Here is a 13,663-nt window from a genome sequence, read left to right as displayed (position 1 = left end):
ATCACGTGACCTAGGTATTGTACAGATGGCGTCATGAATGAACATTTCTCCTTTCTGAGCCGAAGACCAGCATTTTCTAGCTTACTGAGGACTTTGTCAAGGATCATCAAGTGTTCCTCCTCAGTTTCACCCGTTATGAGGATGTCATCCAGGTATACCACTACATTGGGTATTCCCTGTAAGATACCTTCGATGGCACGTTGGAATATCCTGGGGGCCGATGATATGCCAAATGGAAGGCGATTATACTGGAAGAGTCACTTGTGGGTGTTGATGACCACATATTGTTTGGAATCTTCATCCAGTTTCAATTGCTGGTAGGCCTGGCTCATGTCCAGTTTCGAAAAAGTCTTTCCGCCAGCCAAGGTCGCGACGAGATCCTCGATCTTAGGGATTGGATATTGATCCAATGTAGACGCTTTGTTAACAGTAACCTTATAGTCACCACAAATCCGAATAGATGACTTATCCGCTTTAAGGATGGGTACCATTGGCGCGGCCCAATCTGCGAACTGAATTGGCGTTATTATGCCCTCACTTTGCAACCTGTCCAGTTCAGCTTCTACTTTGTTCCTCATTGCGTAGGGAACTGATCGCGGTTTGTAAAACTTTGGATTGACCTGTGAGTCAACATAGATTTTGGCTGTGGTTCCCTTTAACAAACCTAGTCCCTCTTTAAATAATTCACTATGGGCTTTCAGCAACTCTGACAGGTGTTCCCTGGTCACGTTATTGACGTAGAAACTATTCCAGTCCAGCCGAATTTTCTGAAGCCAGTCGCGACCAAGAAGACTTGCTCCCTCACCACGTATAACGATTAACCGCAACTTGCATTTTTGTCGCTGATATTCGACGGTCACTTCAGTTTCACCTAAAATTTCTACCTTTGCTCCGGTATACGTACGAAGAACAATATCTGTTTTGTGCCACTCTTTGTTTGGCCAAATCGCCTTGAAAGTTTCCTCTGAAACGATCGACATAGAAGCTCCTGTATCTACTTCCATGTTTACACTCTGTCCATCAATCTTTATGTCCACTGCTAATGGTGCCCTACCGTCATTTACGTTGAACAGATCAAATAATTTATCGTTAGCTTGTCCAGTGTCTACATTGACCTGCTTCACTTTAGATATCTTACTCCTACAAACTTTGGCAATATGTCCTCTCTTTCCATAATTATGACAGTCCTTACCTTGAACCAGCAATCCTTCTGCTCGTGATTATTGTTTCCACAGCGATAACACTTTTGTTTTGACGACCACTCCTTTCGATTGCGATATTTCTCGGACTGCAAGGTAACTTTCTGACCTTTGTGACCTTTAGGGATGTGCATGACCGACTCTTGGGTCAGAGGTGTCGCCAGGGGCTGCTGAAAGGCCTCTTTCAGGTGTTGCGCGTTCCGGGCTGCCGTTTCTTGGCTAGTGGCTATTTCTAATGCTTTAGCAAATGTGAGTTTAGGTTGAGCCAACAAATTACGTTGGATTCTATCATCGTTAATCCCACAAACCAATCGGTCTCTTAGCATATCATTAAAAGTGTTACCAAAATTACAGAATTCTGATAACGACTTCAGTTCAGAAACGAAGGTAGCGATTGACTCACCGGATTTTCGAAATCGGCTGTTGAACTTACAACGTTCAACTGTCTCCGATGGGGCGGGGCTTTAGTGTTTGGTCATAATTTCAACCAACTCTGTGAATGTTTTTTCACCTGGTTTTTCCGGGGAAACTAAATTCCTTAACAATTTATAGGAATCGGGTCCCACAATACTGAGAAATATGGAACGTTTCTTTGCTTCATCCGCAATACTGTTAGCTGCGAAGAAATGTTCAAGGCGCTCAACATATTGGATCCATTCTTCCCTTCATTCGCAAAACTCCTCTAGCTTCCCAAATAAAGCCATAAGAAATAAGAAAAGATGTAGAAGTCGAAGAAAAATATTTCCTGTAAAAAATTAATCCTCGTCGCCACTTTTTGTCGTGATCCCGCACAGGGTTAGACAAAATAATAAAACACATTCAATACGCGTGAGTGAGATTATACTTCTCTTCTATTCGGTGGTTCGTGTATAACTGATATGACAAAGGTGACCTCGGGTAGATATATCTTATGGAGTATATATACAAGTGACCTTATAGAGTATAGAATATATACCAGTCGTTTAGTTAATCTATTACAGCAGTAATCTCGTTGAGCGAATAATTTACGAAAATAAAAATAGTCCGAAATGTTTGGCGACAATTTACTCCATTACAATAATGTACAAAATTACAGCATTTTTTCTTTCTTCAAAAAAAAGTCCCAACTTGTTATCAAATCTATTCAAACGTTTCATTGATCTGTAATTTAAATTGAAATTTTTACATCTGACCCACTCCACAACTGAAATATAATTCATGATATGAAATTCCAACTTTACATTCCAGCTGAAAAGTGTGGGTGAAGATCATGTGAAAAAAAGACAAGAGTGAAGTCAATAGAACAATCTTTATATATTTTATTATCTGATCCGATATGATTTCATTGGTTTATCCATTCAATCGTATCATATAAAACCAGTAACGTAATAACACTCTTTATTCTTTCTTTCACAAAATTGTAGTGACTAAAATGACATCATAAATTGTCTCACAGATTTTCATCAAATATGTTTTCAATTGAAAGTGACAATACCAGAGAAAGGAAAATTGTTATCTTCCTCGCACTACTTTCTTGGCCCTTGCGGATATTAAGATAAGATTTGGACTGCCGCGACCGTTACGCATATAAGACCACATTAATAACGAGAATTTGCCAATAATTTAAACACATATATTGGAAGAAGGTTTATTGTGACTTTTCTTTTCAGATCCACCTATCTTCCAGCTAATACACTAAGTCACATTCCTAAGCATCTCGTTTATTGCGTTGTGTAAACATCAACTATGAAATGGAAGAAAAATAAGATAGCAATTGTCTACACGGTACAGATGATATACCATAGTTCGGATTGTAGTAACAGGGGAAGAAACCATGGTAATGTTGTTATCAAATAGCTATCTACCCTTATGGGCGTCACTTAAATATGTCGTGATAACAAAATCACAAGAACGAAGAAACTTCCATTACCTGCCATCATAGAAACAAAATTTTCGCGTACTTTGCTGTCCCTAGATACACTGCTTCTAAATATCTTTGATTTAGTTGATATTCACTGGTTATCGGCGATGGGCAGCTGTCATATATATTTTGAGATTTGCAATTAGAGAGTCGAGGATTGTACACATGACATGAACCAGTAAAAATGATAGTATGAGTGCCTTGGCTAACGGGCTATCAGAAAGGAAGTCTCTATCGTCGCGGATATGGACTCAAATAATTTCAGATCCGGCTAAAAGAATTGCCCACCTAAAAGAGTTATGTTAGTTGCAGTTGGCTTGCTAAAGATTTAGTCTGACTGGGGTGACTGTATAGAAAATCAAATTAATGTTAGTCTGTTTTAGACCACAGCTTAGTATAGTCCTTACCGCAGGCTACCAGCAACACTCAGCCAAAGTGTGTAAGACATAATTGCACTTGCAGAAGTTTCATAGCTTTATTTTCAGTAGCATTTCTATATATGAAACGAGGCAATATGTGTAACTGATGAAGTACGCGTGTTTGATGCAAAATTTGACTAGTATAAGGCAAACGAAATGGTCCACTAAGAAACCGTGACCCGCACGTTGTGTGCCCTCAACCACGATAGTGTTGTGGAATTGATTTAATTACCACTTTTATAGTTTGAAAGAGAAAAGTCTTTATAATATACAGTTATTGAATGGACCTCGTATTCTAGTACACGGCCCGAGGGTCAGCTCCTGAGAAACGAAACGAACAACATGGTTTTCTATAGTCTTTTGAAATAGAGAGACATGCAAATATATTGAGGACGTTGGTAGTATAATGTTTCTCTTTCATCAGCCTTGCATTGCCTTTCAAATGATCTCTCAGATGAAAAGACTCTAAATCGTCAAATAAATATGCGGAAAATAAGGGCATAATGACTAATCAGAGGCCTTATAAGTCAATTTCTAGAGTAAATAGAAGATACGAGTTACACAGTTACGCTGTATTCATCACTTTTGTATCTTAAAAAATTGTGCAATATTTAAGAACTCATCTCATTAGTAAGACAATTAATTACATAAATGTTATAAAAACAAAGACCACCTTTCGTATGTCTTATTTTTTGTATGTCTATTTTGCAATAATTTGCCGTTGGTGATATAATTTCAGTTTCAGTTGTAATAAAACTACACACAATTCATACATACCACTCTATCAGCTACCATCTCCTGTGTTTGGACATACACAAGTTGGTAGCTTACGCGATATTTATTAACATAATACGGTTATTAGTTGAATGTGGGTTGACAAGATGAACAGGTGGTTCAGGACACTCTGTATTATAATAGGCCAAAACTTTGGGGTTATCGGTTTTGCATGGTAGATTTTCTATTCAGTACTTCGTACAGAGAATGTTATGTTTCCCGTTCATGTTATTTTCTGTGTGATAAGTAAGTAATACTTGGGTTTCTGGACAGAGCTGATAGTCTATTGCTTTTATGATGATCACAGTGTAGCAGTATTCTACATAGTTTTTTTGAAATACGGATAAAGTATGAATATGTGGATATATGTAAATTAGTCATGATTGCGATTTTCTTTCTTTCACCAGATGTGAGTGTATATGATGGAGTACGTACAGTCAACTTCAGTATTAATTGGAGAGTGAACATGTGATAGACAAGTATTCAAACTTTGTAGGAACGTTTTGAGTCTCGTTCTGTGTAATAGCAGATTGATAGGAGCTAGGTTCCTCTATACGTTAACAGATAATCTCAAATGAATCATCTTAAATCACATGTTTGTTTACTTTATCATCCCCATCTTGATTCATAGTAAGGCCACTAAACATCGTGCGTAAACCATGCTGGTGCTTACGGGCATGATATTGTATTTTCCTTGAAGCAATTCACCAAATAATCCGCATGGATTCTCCAAAGGTGCAATTATTAATCCGTATATCCTCTGTCATTACGCTTAAACATTTTAAGTTGTACTCAGAGTAACGACTTTATACCATATAGCAGTAAATGTAACCAAGTTCTTCCGAAGCAGAAATCCCACCTCCTAATTACAACTTAATATCTGAACACATATCTTATTTACTGTAATCCTATCTTCCTCGACTATTATAGGAAGAGTGCGCTTTTATGTTGCATCCAAACTATAGTAACAGTAAATTATGACAGAAACACATCCGGCACTTTATCGGCCAACACATCAGCCCTTGAAGAGACTGGTCCTTATTGAAACAATTTAGCAATAGCACAATCAATTATACAATGTTACTAAGTTGACAAGTTAACCAATCACACCTTAGCTAGGCTATTTCTAGTTCATCATGTTTCTTATCTCATCAAATATACACAATTTCACATGACTAAAATACTGCCATATCGGTTAACGATTATTGTAATATTATTTTCATCCCTAACATATTATCCTAATAGTCACGTCACTGAGTCTTCGAGTCTACAACACTTCAAGATTAAAGGTCAACATGTTTTGCAATAACTTAAGCAAAATCATTTAAAAAAAATGTTTTAACAAAGTACTTCCCAGGTGGTTCTGAATCTATAAATTACTTCCAAACATCGACGAGAGTTCCATTATACAAATAGATGGCTCACTGAGGAAAAATACTTTAAAGGTCGCAGTAAAATGTTTGTTGAAGCTAGAGCAACAGTGACCTTAATTTGTGGGTCTATCGTATTGAGATCAATACTGTTGTCATTTAGGTTAAAAGTCGGATAGATGTACTTCCAATAATTTCTTCTTCAATACTTTAGCAATACAACCAATTTAGGAGTACGGTAGAGAAATATCCTGAGGTCATTGGCTATTGCTACAACCACAACCTACATACCCTAATGTCTCTACCAAGGAAACTACATACCATAGCAACGACGTACCTGCAAAGACTGCATCTTTCCAGTTGTCCACGTAATAGGGTTGAAAACTATGAGCGTGTTTTTTGTTCCCCTGTTCGCCATTGTAGAGTTATTTTGAGGTTAGTATGTATGTTTATGTATAAAGTGCATCCAATGTAAAGATGGTTCCCGTTTCCACGATCACACTACTGGATTTTTTAGTTCTAATCGTAAAAGTACACAAATATGGAAGTGATTATTAATCAACAATTTGACGATATAATATACTAAATGTATAGTGATACGACGGAACAATAATTCAGCTTTCTTCTTGACCATTCATTGTTGCAGATCACCATTTTTAGTATATTATGATAATTTAATTAATAAGAAGCATATTAAAGACAAAATACCTCTTTTTGTTTTTATTTCCATTAGTTATGTTTTTTTTATTGCATTGAAATAGTACATTTGAAGAGATTAACCAAAGGGTACAATAAACAAATGTGACGTTCCCACATAATATAAATATATATATATATTGCTACGTTTGATCTCTAGAGTAGGGCAAATATGTCATCAAAACAGTACACGTATTGTTCGATACAGGTGAATAACGCCTATACAGTGGAATTACGACCTTCCTTACCGGTTTCGAACCTCTGGACATCAGCGTCCATAGCCTAGTGGTTAGGGTGTTCGCATATAAAGTGGGAGGCCCTGGTTCGAATCCCGGTGGAGGCTGGAAGTTTTTCCACTGTTCTGGATTTTCCAAGTCATAACGTTCTCAATATATATATATATATATATATATATATATATATATATATATACAGTGGCGTAGGAAGGTACTTTTGAGTGGGGGGCTGAAGACTGATGGCCGGCCTGGGGGAGGGGTCTAAGGGGGTGTCCCCCTCCCCTTTGGATTTTTTTTGCATTTCCAGGTGGCCTCAGATGCAATTTGGTGCAATATAGCACACTTCAACTCCCACTCCATTTTGTAAAGAATTTTGCATTTTCACCTGGCCTTAAATGCAATTTGGTGCTCCAAATGAGATTTTTTTCTCATTTGGAAATGAAAAAGGGGTTTTCTGACTTGCGGAGCGGGGGGGGCGGAATGATACTTCCGCCCCCCATATTTTTCACTGGGGGGGGGGGGCTGGCGCCCCCAGCCCCCCGGTTCCTACGCCCTTGTATATTTATATATATATATATATATCTATATCTACATATATAGAAATATAATATATGTCTACAATATCACAGAGTGATACAACATTTACGCAAATAAAAAAATCGAAAAGCCACCAGTAAGGTTTCAAAGCCTGCATAATTCCATGTGCATGCATTCATGCATACATTAACCAATATCATGACGACAGTTGTATAGTTTATTGTAACAGCTGGCATTTGAAACGTTGAGAAAGTGTTCATCTCTAAACAAATACCCGTACTTTTACAAAGTTAGACCTAAATTGAATAATTCTGCAGTATGCATCTATGAACACCGTGAAGAGTTGTTTTTGACAGGACAGCAAGCGTACTCATTCTTATAGAACAATGATATACAACATAAGATCATTGAAATAAATCTGGTAAGGATTAAAACAGGGCGATAAAATTGCATACCGTACATAGCAGGATTGTCATTGATGAAATCGATTATTATTGGAAAACTGCTGAATATGAGGTTTTATCAAGAGTAAAATGTTACAGGCAGATCCATTTTTGTTTATCAATAACACTGCAAATATGTACAATGAGGTACTATTATTGGAAAACCATAAAAGTAGAGCGTATGAACTGTGAGTTCCTTCATGACTATTTTCTGTTGGTAAGAGTGTCGGTGTACTTCGTGATAGTGTGTGGTGCTTGATGAACTGACCAATGCATGCTGGTGATGATTTATAATGCTTGCTGAGTGTACGGTGTTTGTGTATGGTAGTGACAGGGGATGTTGTGTGACGGTGGTAGTCTTAATGTGACAGTGACAATGTATGTTACTTGATGAGTGGTAAGTTTGGTGTAAGCTTATGGTAGTGACAGTACATGGTGCTTGGTAGTAACAGTGACCGTCTTTGATATGTGGCAGTGACCGTTTATGATAGTGACAGTGTATAATTTGTGACTGACATGGTAGGATACTTCGTGAGTGTATAATAGTGCTTGGTAGTAACAGCGACATACTTTGATATGTGGCAGTGTATATGGTAGTGATAGTGACAGTGTATAATTTGTGACATTGACATGGTAGGATACTTGGTGAGTGCATGGTGTATGATAGTGATAGTGCTTGGTAGTAATAGTGACTTTGATATGTGACAGTGACAGAGATGATGGTGATAGTGACAGTGTATTGTTTGTGACAGTGACATGGTAGGATACTTGGTGAGTGTATGCTGTATGATAGTGAGAGGGCTTGGTAGTAACAGTGACAGTCTTTGATATGTGACAGTGACAAAGATGATGGTGATAGTGACTGTGCATGATAATTTATGAGAGTGTAGAATACTTGGTGATTGTGTTTTTGGTAGCAGGGACAACATATGATACTTGGTGACATTTACATATCGCAGTGTTTGGTGAGTACATGGTATTCCGTAAGAGTGACAGTGCATTACGTTTGATGACATCTATAATGCACTGTGATCAGTAACAGTGACAACATATGTCGCTTGGTTACATTAAGGCCATTGATTTGGTACAAAAGTATATTTGAATTAAAATTAAAATAGACAGCTTAAGAACCCACCCCTCCACCAAAATATAAACAAACAACCAACAAAGCAAACCAAACAAAAACAAAACCATCAAAGTCTTGTTGTAAGGCACAACCTTTGTAACCATGTGGAATCTCAACTATTAATCTTTAAAGCTAAATATCAAATGTTTGGACAACATATTTTGTACATCAAAAGCTAACTCACGACTCAATTTGCAATCAGGTAATAACCTTTTCTGTTGTATGTAATAATAGAAAGGATTTATTGAACATGCAATGATATAGTCACCTATAAGTTTTAATTAACATTATTAACAACTTTACATTTATTAACACCTTAACAATTATTAACAACTCAATTAGCAATCAGGTAATTACCTTTTCTGTTGTATTTTGTATGAAGTAATAGAAAGGAGTTATTGAACATATAATGATATAGTCACGAATAAGTATTAATTAGCATTATTTACATATAATTCAATTAGGCATTATGAACATCTGTTGTCTATATAGAAAAAGACAAAAGATGCCTTAAAAGGAGCCAAAATGTTGAAACTTATTAATTAGTCATGGTGCTAATTGAACAGCAAAAGAGGATACCTAATATAACAAACGAATATAACAACTGGGAATACAATTTTATTAACGAATATTAATGTTTCAAATAGGTAACAAAAAACGATATCATATCTTATAGAAAGCAATGCAGGAGATAAGTAATAGATAATGTAGCTCATATAAAGTTCATATGTAGTTCATTTTTCTGAAGTTAAAAATAATTTTAATATACATGTTTTCATTTGATAATGCATTCTCAATAATTCTCTAAAAGCAAACATGATGACAGGAAAAAATACCTGGGCGCTGTTCGAGAAAATTCACATAGAAAGACATTGAGACAAACTTAAATGCATTCTCTGGTAGCTGAGTTCACTGTGAGAGAATTACTGGACATCTCCTTTATCTTTAGTTCAAATCATACTTACAGAGTTTGTGTTTTGAGGAATTGGTGAAAGTTTATTAACTGGCAACGGCACACTTCAATGATTAAATAATAATAAAAATTGGGCCCCCAAATTTCTTTGATTTCCTTTATTGTTTAAAGTTCATTGAAAACCAATTATTAAACTAACAGTTTATGTATCTAGGTGGCATGTTGATGAAGTTATAAATGACAAGAGCAGTGAACAGTAAGAATATATAACACAGGTGTATCTCATTTTAAGAATGAGAAAACAGACTTGTTTTGGAGGAACATCTGTCACTATGACATCTCAGACTACTACTGTGATCCACATCTGGAAAATCAAAATGATACATTGTTCATATGTCAAGCTAAAACAATTGATATAAAAGTGTGGTTTTCCACCAGTAAGGTAGAAGACATTTCACCTCCAAATACGTAATCCATTCTCAGCCAACCAGAGTTTTATCTCTCTCAATTGCCTAATACAATGTCTTGTTGGTAAATTTGAAATATAATCACCCTGTCCCATCTAAAAACTATTAAAACCTGCTTCAAATACGGAGGGACTAACATTCATCCCCTTTCAAAGGAGGGAGAAGAAAGGGGAGGGGGGTGGGGGTAGAGCGATATCGAGACTGACTTCAGTGACTGGCCAAGCAAGGCTTTGAAAAGTAAACCCATGTAAGTGGCAGTTACAACTACACACTGTTATTGGAGTACAAGAGGTGTGGCAACCAACAGTGGAGAAAATTGAAGCATATATGATAAAAAAGAAGTGTAAAAGTGTAAGAAGCTATAATACATAATATATATATACGAATTACTCTAATCTTTAGCATTTGGGGATATCTCTTGGGCTCTCGTAAGGAAATTTTAAGCACAAAATCGCATGTCAGAGATGAGTCCCAGTTCGCTGTGCTCCAATCCCTGATGTGCATCCTGCGGTCCCTTTTTTTTTTGGAGGGGAAGGGATGGGTTGTTATTGAAGCACTTTTAAGGCACAGAAATACATTACCGGTAGGATTTAACTTTAGATCTGAAGGTAAAGCTGTAGCATTTTTGTAACTTATATCATTATTCATATCTGGGAATTGTATAGTTGTTATGGAGAAACAGTAAGAAGGATTGGACTCCTCTTGAGACCAACTCCCAAACCCCTCCCCAAATATTGTTTAGCTCACAAGGTTGATAGTGGCAATAGTACTAATCCTTTTAATGTTCTTCGAAAATAAAACTCATTTTGAAATCAAATCATATAAATGAAATACTGTCATAATTAAGAAATGATTCAATGATATAAACAATAACCAAAGGTAATCTCACAAACAGTTAGCTCATCGAAAAGGGTCATTAAAGTAATGGAGCAATGTCTATACCTGTAACTATTGTGTAACTTAACTGAGGCTTTTACCTTGAGATTCTTCATAATATTTGACAAAAAAGTATTACAAGTTATTTATGATTGATGATACTATTATTAATCAGTATCATATCCATTACTGCTAGCTTTGCAAAAGATTAATTGATATGATGACCTTTCAAAGCAGAAAACTTGATTACATCACATTCTTGAGTTGCTGGATGAAGAACAAGGTGTTCAAGAAGGTTAAATTCTGATAGACTCCAGGGTTATTTACTGAGTTTGTAGAGGTGATGAATCAGCAATGTAAATCATAGACTTTTCTCAATAAATGTTGAAATGAGAATCTTCCAACAGCTTATTCATGTCAACTCCGACCCGCTTTTCTCCTGCTGCCATGGAAGATCTCTGTGGAGAAAACAATTAATGAACTTGGTAACAACGGTCATCTCATATGTGCAAAGTACTGGACGACAATCTGCCAAATTGAATAAACAATCCATCATAGCAATTTTCTCTTGCATGTTGGGAGTCTGCAGTTACCATTAATGGTGTTCAATGTCTCTAATATCTCTATAAAACAATATTCTGGTTTGCAGTGATCTTATTTTAACGATGCTGTCATAAAGAGAGCAGAATAAAACATATATAATGGCAAATCACCATAATAGTATTATTTTCGGTAATTTAATGCATTAAACAGTTCATATATTTACTTCAAATGTCTGCTTAGGTTGAAAAGTTTTCTACTTTATGCTGAAAACTGGCAGCAAAGCAGCACATCCTCATCTGTACTTGTATATCATTGGTTGGATATACATCATTGAATATGCAACAGTCTTTGTATTGCAAACACAAATTCAAAGTGTCCAAAAGTATGTGATACTTAATACTGGTATCCCTGTATAAATTTAAAGATAATGAGTGGATTAATAGATGATGTCTTACCGATAGTGTTCCCTGAATGCTTCGACCTGCGCAACAGAAAAAGAATACAATAAGGCATTTTACCTCAATTTCATAACTGAAAGAATTAGCTGTCCAGGATGGAGTTAGTTGAATTTTCGAATTAATTTTGTAATCTTTTATATTTTTTATTTTGCTCTCTTGTTGTTTGCCACTATTGAAAAAGCTGTAAAATGTCTTCCAAACACAAATTTTTAAGGAAAGCAAAAACTGTAAAATATAAGAAATAATTGCTGAATGAAATTATACATATTGTATCTTTCTTCAGTTTATAATAAGTTACACTCATGCTGTCATCCTTTCATTATTTTCTTCAAATGTCTTCCATGACATGTAAGTTGTATTATCTACATTCAATCAGTGGCAGAATTTCACTGTAACTGTCAACTTTGTAGAAATTTTAGAGGAGAGAATTGCACTACTTTGGTATATTGCATATGATTAAGAAACTATGTTACATAATATAAACTAAAGCAATGTTAAACTATTAATTGGAAATAATTTTTCCATCTATTGACACGTCCAATTAAAAGAAAACGTGTGTAGGTTGCAAGTTTGTGTTTGTAGCATATTCAAGTATTGTTACTAGATACACTTCAATCTTGTTTTACCAATTTGATTACTTAGTTATGGACTATTTCATTCTGCACATAAAATATTATTTTACAAAATGTTAATGTACCTCGATCCTTTTTCTTTGACTTGCTCTTTAATTTTGTGAACCTTTGAAGTGTTCACCAAACAGTAGCACCCCTTGTGTATTATTGGTAGGCTCAATTTTGAGGTAATAATTTCAATTTATATTAACTTAATCTACACAATGTTACTACAAGATTGTAACAGTTTGTGAGTAACTTCACAATAGCTACTAGTGTCTGTGTTTTACTGGTTTGTAGCCTACACTATGATGAAACACATAAATGCTTCCATTACAATTACCACAATGTCAGTTATATTCCAGAATATTGTCAGACAGTATTACACAAAAAGTTAAAACATCCTGGTACATGACGATGTTAAGATGGGTAGGCTTAAACAATAAATTATTGCACCTATCATATCAATCGCTTTGATAAGTTCATACTACTTTAATTATACTCCTTCAAAGTAAAACGTTTTTCATTCCACATATAAATTAGAGTACAGGCATGCAGATGGTTTGCCCTTTCAGCGCGCATGTAATAAACTGGTTAAGTACTGAGCGCAACTTGTTTGTAAGTTTTCAAGCATTAATCCTGTCTTGTGCACATTTTCTAGTCATGGTGTAGCTTCACTTTTAGTGTTTATTTGAGCACACAAAGTGTAAAGTGAGCACAAAAAATGCAATTATGTAAGCACGTAGAAAGGACTTTTGATTTTTCTTTGAGCGTGCAGATTGACTAGCACAGTGTGTAATTTGTACTAATATACATATATTTTGAGTGTGTGTGGAGGGTGGGGGGGGGGGGGAGAGGATTGGGTGGATTCAGCTGTATTGATTAAATATCTTTCCCTAAAAGTTGTATATATTGATCAAATATTTTCCAATATACTATATTGATATGTACATGTTAATTCATCTTTTGTCTCCTTTGAGAGTTAATTCACTGAAAATGCCAGACAATTTGGAAGAATTAAACTAATAATTATGGATCCTAGAATGACCTTGCATTTCTCTACCCCACAGCTATGTTTGCCCCTCCCACACCTTC

At 35.7% G+C, this 13,663-nt stretch overlaps 1 protein-coding gene across 7 annotated transcripts in view; it reads right to left on the bottom strand.

Moving 5' to 3' along the window:
* LOC139982438 (uncharacterized) overlaps positions 1–13,663 on the bottom strand; it is a 95,013-nt gene that overhangs the window by 47,763 nt on the left and 33,587 nt on the right. Inside the window, exons 12-13 of one of the 7 annotated variants that reach the window (XM_071995307.1) lie at positions 11,955–11,980; positions 9,051–11,414 (exon numbers count right to left, since the gene is read on the bottom strand). The exons of the other annotated variants lie outside the window; for them this stretch is intronic. Coding sequence (XP_071851408.1) covers positions 11,369–11,414; positions 11,955–11,980 — 72 coding nt within the window. The 3' untranslated portion in view covers positions 9,051–11,368. Of the gene's footprint in view, positions 1–9,050; positions 11,415–11,954; positions 11,981–13,663 lie in introns of those variants that run through there. 7 annotated transcript variants of the gene reach the window in all.

The sequence above is a fragment of the Apostichopus japonicus genome, chromosome 16 (genome assembly GCF_037975245.1).
Source record: "Apostichopus japonicus isolate 1M-3 chromosome 16, ASM3797524v1, whole genome shotgun sequence".
In the NCBI taxonomy this organism is placed as follows: domain Eukaryota; kingdom Metazoa; phylum Echinodermata; class Holothuroidea; order Aspidochirotida; family Stichopodidae; genus Apostichopus; species Apostichopus japonicus.
Note: the sequence above shows the minus strand (reverse complement) of the source record. Positions and strands in the feature narration are given on the sequence as shown.